The sequence below is a fragment of the Dermacentor andersoni genome, chromosome 11, assembly GCF_023375885.2.
Source record: "Dermacentor andersoni chromosome 11, qqDerAnde1_hic_scaffold, whole genome shotgun sequence".
NCBI lineage: Eukaryota > Metazoa > Arthropoda > Arachnida > Ixodida > Ixodidae > Dermacentor > Dermacentor andersoni.
The window spans coordinates 98,254,900-98,273,788 of record NC_092824.1 but is presented as its reverse complement, the minus strand read 5'-3'; the positions used below and the strand labels follow the sequence as shown (position 1 = coordinate 98,273,788).

The following is an 18,889-nucleotide window of genomic DNA, read 5'->3' as shown; positions in this document are numbered from 1 at the left end:
CCTGTAACACGTGAAGGCCAAAGCCTGCCGCACACGCGGTAGTGCATTAAGTTATACGATCGGAGGGGTCATACTTCTTGCAGCGCGTAACGAGCCGCAGTGTAAAGTAAACGTATGTCGCTGTAGGTCGACCTCCTCAACGACACATGCGAGCATCTAATGCACTACTTAAAGATTCTTTCTTTCTTATTTTCTTCCTTTTTTTCTCTCTTTCTTTCTTTCTTTCTTTCGTTGCTTCAATCATATTCATCCACTGCATCTTTCCTTGCTTACGCGTACATGAGCCATTCCTGATGATGATATTTTTCGCATCACTGGACTAGACGCTGACATTTTCGGTATGTGCCATTGCAACGAGCCGCTTAAAGCTCTCACCTTGGAAATTAAATTCTCGGGTTTTACGTGCTAAAACCACGATAAGATCATGAGGTGCGCCGTAGGGGAGGGATGGGGGGGGGGGGCTCGGAATTAATTGATTTTTTTACACCCTGGAGTTCCTTAACGTGCCCCCTATGCACGGTATGTGGGTGTCTTTGCATTTCGTCCCCATCGAAATGGGGCCGCCGCGGTTTCAATATTATCACGCCCTCGAGCTTAACAGCGCAACACGAAAGTCACTACGCCACCAGGGCGGGTTCCATGCATTGTGTCGTGCGAAGAATGTGTTTTGTTCCGATGCAAAAATTTGGATGACGCTTAAGCTTTGAACGCGACAGCGTTCAATGACCCCTTACTGCTTTTCGTGCTTGCCGGCAACTGCAGCTTACGTAACCGTAACGTTTACCGGGAAACGCTGGCTGTGGACGCTATGCACGAAGGCGAACGTTTCTGGTAAAAACGCGGCCTCTTGCGTGGGTCGATCTTCTGATATTGTTTTGCGCTTTTAATGTTTCACTCTGAGAAGAGCTAACATAAAAGACATGCGCTGTCGATGTTTTTTTCCATTGCACTTGCTTGTGGGTTCCCGTTCTTATAATTCCGAGGAATAACTTTGTAAAGAATGAAAGAAGAGGCATGACCAACTTTGGTGGTAGAGAAGTACAAGGGCTCCTTAACGCTACCGCGTTGAACCATGTATTACCTCGCGTATTCAACGTAAACTCCTGGCTTCCCGACCAGTCTCCGTACATGATTCCTAGTGTGCGCTTGGGGCCGCGTACAGGGACGTATGCACCAATAACTTTTTTTTTTTTTTTTACAGCGCTGTAGTTTGGTAGTTCGTTGCATGTTTCCTGTGTGGACATTTGTTTGACGACTATATAGTTCTGCACGTCACAATCTCCGCATTACTTTTCGCATACCCCTCTCTGACTTGGGACGAAGTTTCTTAGTAATCCCATCTACCCATCAGGCTTCATAGCTTCCATAGAGCACTCGTTCTCGTACTTCACACGCATAAAAACTCGCATAAATCTAGCCTTCATGAACCCAGAGTAGCCAGCCTTGAAGGCAAGCTTCCTAGTGCCCACTACTTGCACGCCGGTTCCATGGAGCTAGGCGCTTGGAGGGGAAAACAAAAACAAAAAACGAAGCTGGTATTCCGCCTAAAAGCAAATCGTGATTTTTCGTGCGTGTAGAGTGTATACGAGAGTGCCCGTGTTGCTTCCATATGCAAAATGCGTTTGCAACGACAATACAGAGTAGAAACCGCTCTCCACGTCCAAGGTTTCACATTTATCAAAGCGAATGGCCGTGCATGGAACTTACCCCTACGGCAGGATGCTTCGTAAAGTGCAAGAAGAATGGAGTCTGGAGTCCAAAAAAAGAAAAAGAGATGGAGTGCGCATACAACGTTGCGCACGAAGAGGGGAACGTGTTTAATCCTCAACCCCGCGCCGCGCATGACTCGATGCAGTCGGTGTTCACGTGCCCGCGAAAGAGAAAACGAGCCAGCGCGAAGTCAGTAACGCCTCCTTTCAACACATTTGTGCTGGGCGGCGGCGACGCCGTTATGTCTTGCCTGGTTTCACTTTTATTCTTCCTTTCCTTCGTTTCTCTTTCTTTCTTTCCTTTTCCCTTCCGCGCCACCAAGCGCGCAAATTGCATCTGCCCGTAGTCATCCATCACAACTTCCAAACTCGCCAAGAAGAACGTCTGGACCGAGCGGACTGCCCGTGTTCCCCACGATTCAGTGTCTTTCTTTCTTTCTTTCTTTCTTTCTTTCTTTCTTTCTTTCTTTCTTTCTTTCTTTCCTCTCGTCGTCGTTTCGTACGTGCCGGAGCATGTATGGCCATAGATGCGATTGCGAGCCGCATACTTCTCCGCACGGCTTGCGTCTGCCGCGCCAATCTGTGTTCCCGCGACCGAGAAACATCGACTGCTTCTCCTCCTTCTGCTGCTTTTACTCTGGGCCCTGCAGTGACAACGATATTCGTTCGCTGCTTGTACCGCTTCGCGGTTGTGTGAGCCCGCATTGGGCGCGCGCGATGCGGCCTTGCTTCGCGAGTCTTCTTCTTGTGGCGTTTCCTCCGCGTCGCACTTTTGCGACTTCGTCGCTTCGAACCACCAGTGTTCGTGCGTTCTTCGATTGGATCGCCCGCGCCACATCCTTTTGCTTCTCTGTCATTGCTCAACTATAGGCGAAGTGCAAAAGCATTTGGGGTGGCGAAAGTGAGGGGGAAAGGGGGTGCGGGGAGGCTGTCACGGCGAGGTTGGGCGTTTGGTGAGGAGGTCGAAGAGGTTGATGCTGTTTTCTCACGTGCGTGGCAGTGTTGTGACGTGAGCTGCTTGGCATTCAAACGAAGACGGATCTTTCCGGGATTTCCGCGGCGAAGCCAAAAGCAAGCCCGCGTAGAATTCATTCTCGTTTCCTGTGGCAGCGTCCTCACCTTTATCCACTCTTTCTTGTTTCTTTATTTTTTCAGCCTTGTGCTCCTTTCTTCTTCTTCTTTTGTTTTTTTTAGTGGAAGTCGAGGGATGTCGTGAACTCGTCCGCTGCGCTGTTGAGGCGATCGGGGCAGTAAAAATGGGCTATCGGAAAGAGAGAGAGAGAAAGCTAGAGAGGTTTGGATTTGCCTGAAATACGCTGGTCCAGAGCTCCTTAAAAGTTTGATGGACGAGAGCTTTCCCGGTGCCATGGAAGCATTGATTTTACTTATTCGTTCTGTTTTACATTTTCTTTATCATTCTTTTTTTCTGTATAACATGATAGTACGAAGAAAGGCTATGGCAACCGCTCCTGCACCTTCAGCTGGCAGCCTACGGTCGAAAAACAAAAACAATTTGATGAAAAAAAAAATGTTTCCCGTACACGGCTTGGCCTGTCAACTTTCGTACAAAATGAGTGATAGTTCACGCACTTCAGTTTTTTTTCCATTGCGGTTCTACAGGGCAAGGGTTATGAATATAAACACAAACGAGGTAGACGTTGGGAAACGTAATTTTGACGTCATTTACGCGTCGAAGTGAAAACGCCGATACGAGCTGACGCTCCCGTAGGTACGGTACGCACTTGAGCGCGGCAGGTTTGAATCTGTCAGTTTTGTTGGCAGCCGCGTTCCTCATAATATAGAAACGCGAATTACTATTCATGACGGAAAACAGCGCGGTAACATAACATATGACAAGAAGACATGACTACGCACTGTAGCACCGCACCTGCAGTGCGTAGTCCTGTCTTCTCGTTCTTGTGGCTTCAGCTGTGGATTCAGCTGTGCTGTCGGCTGTGGCTTCGGTTGTGGCCGGGGCTGCCACTTCCGTAGCGTGGGCCAAGCTTCAGTGTTGGTGTTGTGCGGCACGACCTTAGTCTCGACTCCGCCAGGCCTAGGGGGCAGAGGAGGAGGAGTTGGCGGTTGTGGAGTGCTGTTCACGGAGGCATTTGTGTTCTTTAAAAGTCCGACGGCGTCGGGAGCGCCGCTTTCTAACGGCCGCAACAGCTTCCCGACGAGACGAACGAACGGTCTCTCGCCATCTGCTTCAAGAGCGCCCGTTCCTGCTTCATTTTGGGACAGTCCTTTGAGGTAGCATCATGGGACACAATGCAATTTTGGCGTTTGAGAACAGTGCTGCACAAGAATCTGCAGCGTGAGGCTCTGCGCAGCGCGAGCAAACTTTTGTGCTCTCGCACACAGCACTTATGTGGCCCAGCCTCATGCAGTTGCGGCATCGGAGTGGCCTTCGGATAAATGGTCATACGGGGTGTCTAAAGTGGCCCACCTTGAGTTGTGAGGGAAGAGATTGGCCGTTAAAAATTACCTTCACACAGTGGGATTCGCCGAGTCGAGACACGTGAGTTATGGCAAAGCCATCAACAGCTGGCTTCACTAGAATAGGTAAGTCAGCGCTGGAGATGGAGACGTCCACGTCGCAGATGACACGAGTAGTGGTGTCACTGTCCAGAGGAATATACGAGCGCACCTTCATGGTGCCAAATTCCGTAAGTCTGCTCAAAGTTCGCAGCGCAGTCTCATGTACAACGTCAATAGCCAAGACATTTTTTCGTGTGTTGACTGGGACGTCCGCGACTTGATTTGGCGTCACTGCTTCAAGAAGCACCGAGACAGACTATCTGTTGAGTCGCCTCAGGATGTCGGTAGCGAGTTCTGGCACAAATAGAATCGTACTGTCTGAAGTATTCCGAGTTGGTCCCATATACAGTCGACTTGCTTGAAGACAGGTAGGTCCTGGTATTTCTTCGTTTCGCCTTGCGGCTCCGGGCAAGCTGAAAGTCATCATCGGAGAAGTCCTCACTGATGAGCGAGTAGACACTGGTAGCGTCGCGGAGGTTGTCGCTCTCGAGGCCAGTGCGCTTCCTAGACGCAGCCACCGCTGAAGTCGCCATTCGCGGCAGAGGCGCGGAGTCGTCAAGTTGCATCCGTGCGGCAACCCATGGCGGCTTCCCCGTGATATACACAGAAATCAGGCGAAAACAGCGGAACTAGAAGAATAGCGCCCTGGCTACCAGTCACTTCGCCTTCGTCCCCCGACCAGGGTCTACGAATTTTGTTTCCCCTAAGTGTCATGCTTGTCGAGCGTGGTTCAGAGCACTTTGCCTTGTGCGCTGAAACGAATACATTCGCGAAAGGAGTGAGCATTCGTGAATGCTACTCCAAGCCGTAGGCGGCTAATCAGAGTTAGGTCACGCCGTGATATAAGCACTGCGGAAGGGACAACTTCATGAAGGAGTCCACGGAACAAAGGCGGCTGGTTTGTAAAGCTGAAATTATTCTCCGGCCCTGGAGTGCGGCGTGTTTTATAGATACCAGCGCATATTTGGCGCGTTAAACCCCCCGAATCAATCAGTAATCAGCGTTACGTGTAGCATTGTTTATTGTGCTCGATGTGCTTGGTCTGGTGCTACTTGTTGAGATAGCCATGGTCAATTGTTAAGGTAATAAATTCTCAGCGTGCGTCGTCCCGCAGGCCGAGGGTCACTTTGCCAACGTGTTGGTGATTCAGAGCAACGACCAGGTCGTCACTGCGATGGACAAAGCCATCGGCGTCTCCTGCACTTTCGACGTCGGCAACAAGACGGAATTCGCGTCCGCGAAGGTCTCGTAAGTGCACGAGTTTTGTCGATAGCATGGTACAACGTCGGTCTCTTGAAAACGGATCGTAGAAGTTCGATTAGAAGTTAATTAGTTCTTTCGCTCGAGTTTCGCTAAGTATGCATTGTTTCCAGTTTTCCAGTTTTGTTCTTCCGGCGGCGGGGTACTGTTGTCTGAGCTGAAGCACAAAAATAGCTAGAACGCTAATGTGTTTTGTTTTAGACCCCATTTTTAGACTGCACTATTCCGGGATCGGTGCACGTTTTTTAGTGGGATAGCTAGGCAGCTAGACAGCTGGAAAGAAAGCTAACCTGCGAATGCCGATAATGATGTTCGGGTTAGGAACGGTCACCTGCAAAAACGAAACGGTGTATGCGTTGCAATGTCGCTCTTCTTGGCGCCGCTGCTTTCCAGGGACCCGAGGCAGACTGACCACAGCCGGGGAAAACCGCCCCTGCCGGAGTTGTCGCTACACATCCTCGACATGCGAGGCAACGAGCGCGAGTCGGTGTCGCTCGGCGAGCTGGTACGCGTGCAAGTGCGCATGTCCGAAGAAGGTGAGCTTTCAGCGGCGGTTTGGCCTCCGAGGTAGAGTGCTCGATCAGTTTTGAAACTGCGCCTTGGGTCGCGTCGTGGCCTATTCAAATACATGTAAAACGCAGAAACGCTTTTTTGAGATAACCCCCGGACCGATGTTATAGAAATATGTTGCATTTGAGAGACAAAGTTAAATTCTAGTGACTGCTGGTTGCAGAATTTAGATTTAGGACCTCAATTTTGTTTAAAAAATCTTCAAATATTCGAAAGTTGGAAAAAATACTAGAAGTGCGAAGTTTATGAATGAATAGCTCTGCATCAAGAACAGATATCGTGGTTCTGTAAGCGGCATCCATTAAATCATTCAAAGCGGACAAAGTCCATTTGTCAATTTATATCTTTCGTGAATTCGTTAAGCTGTGTACAAGGGTTCAGCAAAGGTTGTATTCCTAGATTACTAAAACTTTTGAGATTCAGGTGTAACATATCAGTTTTGTCCACTTTAGATGTACTATTAGATGCAATTCACATAAATGGGATATCATTTCTCATTACTGAGTTAGAGTTTTAAACTTGATAGTTTCGTTGTGTAAAAAATGTTCATTTTTGCCAATCTTAAATAAAATATTGACGCCCTAAATCGAAAATTCTGAACTAACACTCACTAGATTTTAAGTTTTTCTTTTAAATGGAATAAACCTCGTCAAAATTCGGGCAGTGATTGACCAGAAAAACGAATTCTCGTTTTACATGCACTTAGATAGGAGCGCCCGAGCATGAAAATAAAGAATACAGCGTATGGCTGTGAGGAAATCATTAGAAATGAGAATCTTTTAAGGTACAAGTGTCAGTGACCGAAAAAAAAAAGCCACTGAAGAAATGCAGGAAAAACAGACGGGAAATCGTTGAAGACGCGGCGAATCAAGTTATTACACAAAAACGGAGAATACTGTGCTAAAGAAAGATAAAATAGTAATAAGTATACTTAAAAGTAGGATGTGTGCTGGTTTCTAATCATGTACGATAGTTCTAGGTGTGTGATTTGTTACAAATTGTTGGCTTCTCACCCGTGCTCTTGGGACAAAGGAACGACAACCCAGTAGTGCAGACAGTCACAAGGGCAATTATTGCACCTTTTATACACCAATTTATGGCCAGCCGCATTATCGATAGAACATGCCGATGGGCGCGCCACAAATCTAGGAAGTTCCACTCACAGCGACCGGATAACGAGCGAATGTGTTCGCCCCATTCTGAACACTAACGCCTGCTCGTTCGCGCCTGCGGTCACGCGAATGGTGACGCGTTCGAACGATCATGTTAGTGCATGCCGGTGTAGGCCTCGCGAGACGATCTCGCAGAAGCATGGATTGGCGCACGCGCGGTACGTCCGCGCCGCTTGTCGACCCGGAGCTAGGGCGGTGGAGCCAAATAGGAAGCGCCTAATTCGTGTCGCACCCGACTAATACTGCCGTTAGGTGGCGCTAGCAGCTCAACACTCGCGCCATCTCTCGTAATGAGCTGCAACCAGACCGACCGCCGCCGGCACCAAGCCACGCGGAAAAGCCGGATTGCAGGAGACGCAGGACATGCGGGGAAAACAGCATATCAGGCAGGGGACGAGTCGCACATCCCCAGGAAATGCAGGTGAATTTGGAAATGGTGCAATGCATTGGAGTAGTTTCGGAATTCGCTTTCGAGTTTATGCATTCATCGAACAAACTTGGTTCAATGGCTCAGTATGATCCTGTAGCGGATTTACTCTCGTTATCACGTTTTAATGCTTAAGCATTCTTAGGCAACTCTCCCAAGAAATCTCTCCGTCGGTCTGTCGGTTCGTCCGTTATGAGCAACACGATTCGCTTCGTAAAGAAAAAAAAACTATTCGAAAGGATAAACAGCTGGCGGTGATGAGCTTCGAACCTATGATCCCACTCTCAGAAGCCGAGTGTCGTACCAACTGCGCTAAACAACCATTTTTTAGTGAACATTTAACCTTGCAGAAGGCGAATGTATCTGAACCGTATGAGAGTGTTGTCGCGCATCACAGACAGATAAGCAGTCAGTGAGTTGATAATGATGATATGGAGTGATAAGGGTTTATATGGGTCTGATCGTGGTTGATAAGGGCTTGAAGCTGATGGATACGGTGCTAGAAAGCTATAAATGCTCATAATAGGCGGATCAGTTTTGATGAGGTTGATAAGGACCGATAAGAGTTGATGAGAGTCGGATTGATTTCGATAAGGTTGACAACGACCGATAACAGTTGACAAGGGTCTGATCGAGATTGATAAGGTTGATAACGACGACCGATAAGGTTTGATAAGGGTCGAATCGAGTCTGACAAGAGTGATAACGACCGATAAATGTTAGTAAGGGTTTTATCATGTCCTATAGTGTTGATAAGGACAAATACGGGTTGGTAATGGTCGGAGCAATTCCGATAAATTTTATAACGACCGATAAGGGTTGATAGGTTGATAAGTGGCCGATCGAATCCGATAAAATTGATAACGACCGATAAGCGATGATAACGGCTGGATCGAGTCCGATAAAGTTAATAACGACCGAGGAGTGTTTTACTGGTCGCCTCAAGAGTGAAAACAATACCAGGCCAATAAAGCACACATTTAATGAACCGTCTCCTGCTTCGTCAATCGCGGTAAACAACATACGTCGCGTCGTATGCGTGGAGGTGAGCAAGTGGCACAATGCCTACACCTACTTAGACAACTCCATCGGAGTTTCACTATTTTATTTATTTATTTATTACACACCACTGGCCTTTTTCTTTTTTGAGGCCTTAGGCAGGAGTGGGAGCAGTTATACAACATATGCTAAGTACGCATACAAAAAAAGAGAAAATCAGAGGAGAACAGAGGCAGCGGCTCTTGTTCTGATCTGAGTGTTGTTCTATTCTGAGCGAGATCTCTTTTTTTTTTTCTCATGGAGCCTGCACCTCGACATAGTTGTTTACCTAAACAAAAACGTGGAGGGCGTGCTAACGGAGCAATTGGAACAGCACGTGGCTTGCTGAACCTAACGCCTGTTGATGCCTCTCGATAAGATCTCGTTCCTATGGGCAGAGCATAATGTCCACTGCGGAAGCTGGAAGCAGCGCAATTTGGACAGTTTGCCAAGTCTTCAGGACTCTAGGCTCAGGTGAAAGAAAGCGTAAGGGCTGCGCCAGTCCATAATCTCCGAACAGAGACAGTCACGAATGCACATTGTCCACACAATGATGCGATGACCCGGCGTGGTTGCTTAGTGGCTATGGTGTTGGGCTGCTAAGCACGAGGTTGCGGGATCGAATCCCGCCCACAGCGCGGCCGCATTCCGATGGGGGCGAAATGTGAAAACACCCGTATGATTAGATTTAGGTGCACGTTAAATAACCCCAGCTGGTCAAAATTTCCGGAGTCGCGGTTTTGTCTCGTAAAACCCGATAATTTAATTTTTGATTTTTTTTTCAATGGTGCAATGACAACTGCGCTTTGCACTTCATAGGTCGACGAGAGGCGTGGCATAAAAACGATGTTTTGTTCATTCCCAGACACGTATGGCATCTTCATCAAGAACCTGATCGCCCGCGATGGAACGGGATCAACGAATCTGACGCTGATCGACAAAACAGGGTGAGTCCGTACCGCTATATTTTATTCTCTCGTGAGCTGTTTCCATTCTGTTTCACCTGCTCCTTTCCGTTTTTACTTGTTACCCGCCGACGAAGCTCAGTGACCATGGTGCTTTGATCCTTAACAGGAGGTCGCTGGTTTGACTCCGTTTGTTGCGGCGCAATTCGAATGGCGACTAAATTCAAATACCCTCGTTTACCGAGTGTTTTATGTATGTTAAAGAACACCAAATGGTCAAAATTAACCCGCAGCCCCTCGAGTACTCTGTCTCTCACAAACCAAACGTTGTTTCATCTGCTGCCGTGGTGCAATAATCGTTCTATTCGGCCGCTCAGCACGAGGTCGCAGGTTTGATGGCCGACCGCAGCGGCTGAGTTGGAGTGGCGGTATAATGCAAATGCACACGTGTACTAAACAATGAGTGCACACTTAAGCATTCCAATGAGTTAAAATTTATACGACGCCTTCCGCTACAGGATCTGTAATATGCTCTATGTTGGTTTGGTAACTGCAAGGAAACGATGTCGATACTTTAAAAAAAAAGATGGATAGAAAAAAGAAAGGCACTGCCATTACAGCTTGGCGGTAGAGAAAACGTGCATGATTGAGAAAGTTCAGAACCATTGCAGCTCCTTGACAGGACCATCGAAATTAGGCGGCGCTCGCGACGAGGTGAAAAAATCTTGGAGGCGACGTGCCTGGGAGTTACGTCATATCTGGTAACCATGAGGTGCTCGCGTATTCTGCTTAGGTGATATTCATAAGCAGTTAGTACGAAAACTTGACAATTGTCAGCCGCGCAATTCAACCAAGATTGATTCAGTAGTATGTGTATACTTCTACTGTTGTATTTATATTGTTGTATTACTTTTACCGTCGTATTTAGCTAAAATGAATTTCCGTAGCAATTGGCCTTTAAGACTGGTCAATGAAATATCGCTTGATGACGTGAAACCTTATCAGTCGACCAAATCGTGCGCCGTTAAGTGCAGTGGTGCCTGCCGGTGCGCGCTGTCGCAGGTGCCCGGTGGAGGCGAAGATGATGCGCGAGATTCGCACCATCGACTCGCACAGCAAATCTCTGGAGAGCTACCTGGAGGCGTTCGCCTTCACCGGCAGCAGTACGCTGGAACTCGAGGCCGAAGTGGTGACGTGCCTGGAGCGCTGCAAACCGGTGAGTTGAAATAAAGTCATTGAAGAAAAGAAGAAAATTAAGAAGTCGCAGTTTCACCCGAAAGGCGAAGCATCGATTGCGATAGCAAATTAGTGGACAGTTAGCTACACGAAGTATGGATAGTAGGTTTATCGGCCGTATAAACTTGTAAACATAGGGACGCTAACTAAATTAACAAGCACGGTGTCACGTGCGCACAAACAAACATGAACACATCTCACTCGATGACCGCGGAAACTGTCAGGACCCTGGAGCGAGGAAGCGCGGTAGCGGCAGCGAGCGCATCGACCTTCGTGCTGCATCTCGCATCAACGCGAACTAAGCCGTAAAAACACAGCCTGCGGCGGACTCTGTCCCAGCCGCAGATGGCTTTCAAGATACAGCGGCACCGCGTAGAACGTGGACCCTCTCCCTACCCTCCTCCCAGAGCTTTGCGCGCGACGGAAGACGACGCGCTTCCTCGCCAATTTCTCAGCTTGCGTGGGCGAGGTTTAGCCGCGTTCGCCGGCTCTCCCTCGAACGCTTTCACTTGCACATACAGCATACGGACCGCGACGACGATTTTATCGCCCTTGGACTTTTATACGGAAACTCGCGGCGACGGAGGAAATGCGCCTGAATTGTCTATATAATTGCTATCGCAATAGATCTGTCGAAGCGTAGAGTTTCCAATAAAAATTACTGGAGGTACCTCTACCGCTACGATCGCTTAGGTACTATGGGAAGGAGTGGCGCAGTCTTAATTTGGTTGCACGTAGGTTTCATATAGTAAGTCGAACATTTTTGCTCATACTTTCTACTTAGTTAGTGGAACATATATGAAATGTTCGGCCTAGTGGTTTCAGAAGTTCCTGCGGCCTTATTTCATGCGCTTCATCCTTGTAAATTTCTTAGAATTATTTATTTTAGGTTCATGAAGCCAGTAAGTTTCTGGACAATGCGTAATTATTGCGAATGGTTGCATTTATGACTTAATGCTTTGTTCAAGATGATAAACTTGGAAAGTCGCAAAGCCGGACATTAGGAAAATTCCGATTTTGCGAAAAATTTCATGCCAAACACACCACATCCCGGTTGCGTTTCGGTGGTCGTGGGGTGCCTCTTCCGTTGGGGTGCTCCTTCACCGACCGAAATTCCACCCATCTTTGAGGGATCATGCGCTTCGCGTCGCGCAACACAGAGAGATAAGCAGTTAATGACTTGATAAGGATGATAAGGAGCGATGAAGGGTTATATGGGTCTCATTATGATTGACAACGGTTCGACGCGGATGGATAAGGTGCTAAAGTGCCATAAGGGCTTATGATGGTACGAGAAAATCTGTTAGGGTTGATGAAGACCGATAACGGTTGATAAAAGTCGGATGAAGCGGATAAGGTTGATGAAAGGGTCGGATCCTGTCCGATAAGTTTAGGAAGGGCACATAAAGGTTGACAAGGAGCGAATCGATTACGATGAGGTTAATATGGACCAGAAGAGTTGATAAAGGTCAGATCGAGTCCGCTAAGGTTGATGATGACCGATAAAGGTTGATAGTTGATGACTGCATGCTGGTGAGCACAACTGATGACTGCATGCTCTATAATGAAGTATGACACCGCGATGACCAGTTGAAATTAAATAATGCCTTAAATAATACAGCTCAGTGGTGTACAGATTGGCAAATGACAATAAACATTGATAAAACCGTATTGATGTCCATTGCAAATAAAGCGTCTAAGCTTGACTTTCCATACCATTTTAACGATGTGCCACTTCGAAGTGTAAACCAGTATGAATACCTAGGTCTCATAATATCGTCTAATCTCAGCTGGACAGAGCACGTGCGTCAAGTGTCAAATAAAGCATTAAACAAACTGTTCTTCATTAAACGGGCCTTGTCATATTCTACATATGAAACAAAGCTTCTCGCATACTTCACTTTTGTCCGCCCAGTCTCTTAGAATACGCCAATACCGTGTGGTTCCCTCACACTGCGAACGATATCGCCATTTTGGAAAGGGTGCAGCGGAAAGCGGTGCGTTTTATCTTTAACAGATACGGACGCCTTGACTCGCCTACTGCTCTGTTACAGCGTGCTGGTCTAGCTACCCTTTAAAGTCGCGCAAAGCTTTTTAGGCTGAAATTTATATACCAAGTATTGCATAGATCATTCCGTATAAACATTGACTCTTACTTGAAATTTCGTGATACTAGACCGACCAGAAGAAGGTATGCATGGGAAATTGTAGAATATCCGTTTATTAATCATACGTTCCGTTATTCTTTCTTCCCACGCTCAATTCGTGAATGGAATACCCTGGATGTAGTCGCAAAACAGCAGCTAACACTATCAAAACTTATGGAATTAATTGAGCATGGTGTATTAGCCTAAAAGTTGTCAATATATGTAACTGATTGCTTTCGCCATGCGATCCATCCCGATTCAGTTTGTGATAGGAAAGCACTTGCCTACACTTTTCGTTCTGTGCATTTTGTATTTGAATGATGCCTTCTACTCTGCATATTTTTTCTCTAGTTTCCCTGCTAGTTGATGTACATTGGCTTCCTTGTGTGTTGTATTATGTATGAATGTGCTACTGCTATTCTTGTATAGTCTCCAATCATTATGTGCTCTTTTTCTATAGAATGTTTTAGTAGTGTTCATTGATGTGACTTGTTGTTCACCCCTGTAAAAATCCCTGTGGGGAATTGACAGTATTCTTTAGATAAATAAAATAAATAAGCGTTTACATAAGTCCCATCAAGTTTTCTAAGATTAATATCACACCGGGGGTGAGTGGAGATGAGCAGGTAGCACAATGCTTACGCATACTTAGACAACCCCAGTGAAGTTTATCCTCCTTTAAGATAGCTTTTGGGTCTGATTACCTTCACTCAACCTGTGCACTTTTATTTAGTATGCGTATACTTACAATACGAAATATACAGCTTAACTTTAAAGGCGACGGCAGTTGTAGGTTAAAGGAAATACGCTTGCGATTGAATTAGTCTGTCGTTACTGCGTAGCAATTTATGTTCGAGTGTTCGAAGAATAGTTAGACAATCTCTTCGCCTTCACCTGGTGCAACTATAACGTGGTCGCTAGGGCCGTGACGCGGCCAAAGAATTGCTGGCATTGCGAGACTGAAGAAAATGTTCCCGATTGTTGCTTCTTCGACTACAAGAATAAAAAAATATATATATACATGGCGAACTCTACCGCCTAAGTTGGTATCGGCTTTTTTTTTTTTTCCCCGCAGTTTTCGAGGTAGGTTGCGTCAGTATATAAGTTACATAAATATTTGGCGAAGTTTCGTCATGAGTCTATTCTCGATGTTGCGAAGTTAGGCAACGGCCGACACTGTAAAGGTACAATTTCTTTCTGTGTAACACATGACCTTCGTAACATCATTGTCCGTGCATGCAAGCCAATAGCCAGCCGTCTCTCACTGCAGGGGCTTTCGCGGGTAAGCTTCGGTTCGTCTGAAAGTTTCGACTTTGTGGTGGAGAGCTGAGAGAGGATGGCGCTCCTCATCTCCTGCCCACTCCTTCGGTGACGGCCGCTGCTGAGGGCTCAAGTACCGGCACAGTAGTACTGATTAACAGCTCTGTTGCGGAACGCAATGACGCAGTGAAACGACAAACGCTACTCAAATGTCCTCACGTCAACAAATATACGTCTTTGAGCTTATATTATTACTTGCAAAGCGTACTGATGTAGTATCTCGGAGTTTTTCTTTTCTTTTTTAATGAAGGTCCTAAGCTTTAAAAACCCCAGAAAGAAGTACTGTCACGCCTGCCTAGGAGCGCCCGAAATAATTTAATGGATTAGCTTTTCTACAGTCTGTTTCGATTTAGTTTATGCTTTGTCCTGATGCAGAAGCATGGTCACGTGGGAACAGGGCGTTGCTACGTTTTTGACACCTCCGGCTCGCTAAGTCGCCTTCTGTGCAGTCACTCGTTGTGAGTGCCGGCGTAGCGACATATTGGCCGACCGACCGACAGTTCGACGCATGTGAGAACTAGGTGGGCTATGCAAAGAAAGCTTAGCTTAAAGAAAAAAAGAAAGCTAATAATAAGGACGAAAAGGAGCAATAAAAACGTGGCCCGGTTGCCACTTAAATTAGTTCAGAGCCGTGGAAGTCGCGGAAGTCTGCTGATATTTTCCGAAACGTAATATTTTGCATATCCTACAATATATATCCGGTATATTCTGCATCGCACTGTTGAAATGTTCCTTATATGCTTCGCGTTTTAGTGCTTTTCTGTTTTGAGCCCCGTCGAGCTGCTGTCTTATCCACCATAGCGACACCACATCTACAAGCCCTGCTTCCACGCAGGAAAATCAAACGATAACACTTAGTGCTTTTGAACCCTAGGTTCTCAACGCAGGGAGGGAAGTGCTGCGCCAACTTGCGGCCAAACCTATATAGCTTCTAATGAAATCGCTAGATTTTACGGGATGTTTGTGTTCAGTGGCAACCAGACAGCCATAGCATATAACGCTAGAAGCCAAGCTAAAGCAATCCGTTTCAGCGTCAGCGTCCTTGGAGTGTGGGCGCGTTTGGGGGCGCATTGTAACGTGAACGCGGCAAATCGAAAATACATTGCGCTATAGAGTGCATTACGAATGTTTTATGTAAGTCTTGCGCCTTTGCATAATATGCGGAGCAGCTTAAGATAATTTGAAATGGCGCTCTTCTTTATTGGGCAGTCGGGAAATAAATCGGCGCTCTCAGCCAAATGAGTAAGTCGTAGGATGTGTGGTTACACATTTTAGCGCTCGCTTCTACGCCCTATTGGTAAATCTGCGTCGATTAATCGCGAACACCTTGCGTGTAACGTTAAAATATACTTCGCGAGTGTGCGTGAAATGTCTTGACCAGAAATATCCAATGGTCAACCGTAAGCATCGCACTAATTTGTACCGATAATCACCCCACCGATCATCGGCTGCACCGGACCGATCATCGGCTCAAAAGGCAATGAACGCACTTTTGTGCTTCCTCAGAACGTCTGGTTTGCACGAGCGGCTTTGACTCATGACTGTGCACGTCTCTATACTCTCTTCCTCTTCCTTTTCTCTCTTCTCCCTTCCTCCAGCGTAGGGTAGCCAACCAAACTCTTTACTGTTTAACGTCCCTGCCTTCGTTATAGCTCTCTCTCTCTCTCTCTCTCTCTCTCTCTCTCTCTCTCTCTCTCTCTCTGTGTGTGTGTGTGTGTGTGTGTGTGTGTGTGTGTGTGTGTGTGTATTCTGCACAACCACACCATACAAAATCAGACTTTTCGGACCGCAAAATGCAAACCGAGGATGTGAAGCTTCGGTGTGTTAGCCTACCGTAGCGGCCGAATGGCACTCGTCAAGGGTCGGGGAATATTACGCGAACGACAGAAATTGCGTTCGCGGTAATGATGCTCACGACGCGACTTGCGCAGACAGAGTGCGAAAATTTCATGAAACCATTGTTTGGCACTCGAAATATCGGTCACTGCTTTACACTGACTCGATGGGGCAGCCCGAATAACCGAGTTTGCGTAAAATATTGGCCGACGACGCTCATCGGAAAGTCACTGAACACTTTTCTTCCCTTTATTATTTTCATAAATGTCAGAGGTTTTCCTTTCTTTCTTCTCGCCAAGTTATGTGGAAAACTGGCAAACATGCAATGATGGACAAATAACTTAGCATTTATTCTTTGGTACTGTACTACGCACGCCAACTGAATGTCATCAAGAATTTAAAAAAATAACTAAGAACGTTACGGGAACGGTGTTCACTGTATGTTGATGGGTGTTGTTCGTGGTTGTCACATTTCTTATTTCTTTTACATTGTGCACGAGTACGCTTAATGAGCTAAATTTGCAAGTTTACCTAATCGACGGGATGTCAACGAAAAAGTTGTAGAGGATGTTGAAACATGAGCTATAACTGGATTTAACGCAACCTAGGATTTGCATTGTCCAATATCCTTATCCAATATGTGAGGTAATTAATTATACTTGATGAAATTTAAATATTAGTTGCGTGTGCACGAACAATAAAAACTTGAATAGCATTAACAAAAGCCTATTAACGTACAATGGGTGTCGTTCGCATAAACAAACCCCTTGGTTATTTGTTTTTGCTTCGTCACATTTAGTTGGCACGTCCGGTAAGTAACTTAAAGTGGTTTTCGAGTTGTTTTTTTATTTTTTATTTTTTTAGTCGGGTCTACGACATTTCTTGGCTTTAGTGAACTTTCCTCCACCTCCAACTAATTCGCCGTAACCTAGTTGTGTTCAGCAAAGTCAAATAAAGAACGATTTTTCTTGATTTGCCTGTATTTCACTCATGTTGAGCCTTACCTATAGGATTCTTCAAAACGCGTACCTTCTGCTCCAAAACGAACGATTCCTGCTCCAGTGGGCCAAATTTGCTGCTCCCAGAGCTGCTCCAAAACTCCCTTGGCCGCTTCCATCGCTGTGGACGGCGGCACAAGCATTAAATTGTGAAATTTTAATTATTTGTGCCAGTGACCGCGCAGTAACAAGCACAATTTTTTCCTCTTGTTTTTTTCTTTCCTTTCTTTTTTTTATGCGAGGATGACACTGAGGCCCGTCGAGGTTGGAAGAAAGACACAATATTTAAGGTTTCTGCTATTCAGGGTAAACACGTATGCGAAAGACTCTTCTTCCTAAAAAGAGTATACGTGAAAAAAAAAAAAGAAAGAACGCGTTGAGCGACGCCACAAAGAGCGGCTTAGCGTTCGAAAGAAAGCAGGCCAGGAACAGTGCCAACCGTAGCGGCTTAATCGTTATGACCTAATTACCCTGCAGCGAAAACGAACACGACGTACTCGGGAAAGGACCTTGCGGGAACAGGGGATTAAAATGAGGTGTGGTGATTGAGCGGCAGAACGTGAAACGACGAAATGAAAAGCAAAAGTGGAAAGCAGGAAGAAATCAGGATTTCGTTTTTGGACGTCAGCTTCTTTCAGATTTGTTTGATGGAACTTCACTGCATGCCGCCGTTTCGCAGCTGTCGGCTGTATATATTCAGGGCTGTTCGAGCGACCGAAAAACTGGTTTCGCGTTATTGATGGGGAAGCATGTAAATTGAGCGCTGGGAAATATACGGTAATGGCCTGAAATAGCTCATTACGCTTTCTCGCTTCAGTGTAAGGTAAAGGATTGATCAGGTTGTATGATCAACGAAATAACAGTGAGATACGCGCATTCAAAGTTGACGCTTTGTTGGTGATCCCCGTGAAACAAAACTAAATTATGGGTTTTTACGTGCCAAAACCACTTTCTGATTATGAGGCACGCCGTAGTGGAGGACTCTGGAAATTTGGACCACCTGGGGTTCTTTAACGTGCACCTAAATCTAAGTACACGGGTGTTTTCGCATTTCGCCCCCGTCGATATGCGGCCGCCGTGGCCGGGATTCGATCCCGCGACCTCGTGCTCAGCAGCCTAACACCATAGCCACTGAGCAACCACGGCGGATGAAACAAAGCTACGGCCTGCTTTAAATAAAAGGTACAAAGGAAACATAGGCGTTAGTGAAAGTCAGCACAGCAATTCGTTCAGCTCTGAGCTAATTTACTGTTACAACAGCATTCTGCCGCAGCGAAGGTCAGCATCTTATTTGTTTGTTCGTTTTGGTAGCCTGCTTCTTCCTCGAGTAATTGGGTTCATCGTGGACGCCGTAGATGTTGGCGACAGTGTTAGCGAAATGCACAGACGCGCAAACGCATTTTCGAACACTTAGCTGCTGTCGCAGTAGAATGCCACAGCGAATGAATTGCAAGCAGCTTGTTCTTCGGCACGCCCCCTAACCCCCGTGCATCCTTTGTGGAACTTCTGCATGGTATATTTGGACACTAAGTGGCGCACTGAACCCTAGGCCTTATCCTATGCGTCGTATGAAAGACGTCGAAGAACTGTGATTATTTCCATTCTTATGTTCTTGGACTTCTCCAATAAAAAGCTATTCAGAGTTGAGCAGCCCTTCAAAACTCATTGTCTGATAGTGTCTCAGTAGCGAAAGTCGAAATAGTCTCGCTAGCGAGGAAAGCTAAGCCTAAGGA

General features: G+C 46.4%; 1 protein-coding gene across 3 annotated transcripts in view; it reads left to right on the top strand.

Moving 5' to 3' along the window:
* The window catches only part of LOC126539137 (uncharacterized), a 264,993-nt gene that overhangs the window by 207,331 nt on the left and 38,773 nt on the right, over positions 1 to 18,889 (top strand). For all 3 annotated transcript variants that reach the window (XM_055075202.2, XM_050185872.3, XM_050185871.3), the window contains 4 exons: positions 5,362 to 5,495; positions 5,901 to 6,043; positions 9,580 to 9,661; positions 10,682 to 10,835. In XM_055075202.2, coding sequence (XP_054931177.2) covers positions 5,362 to 5,495; positions 5,901 to 6,043; positions 9,580 to 9,661; positions 10,682 to 10,835 — 513 coding nt within the window. The remainder of the gene's footprint in view (positions 1 to 5,361; positions 5,496 to 5,900; positions 6,044 to 9,579; positions 9,662 to 10,681; positions 10,836 to 18,889) is intronic.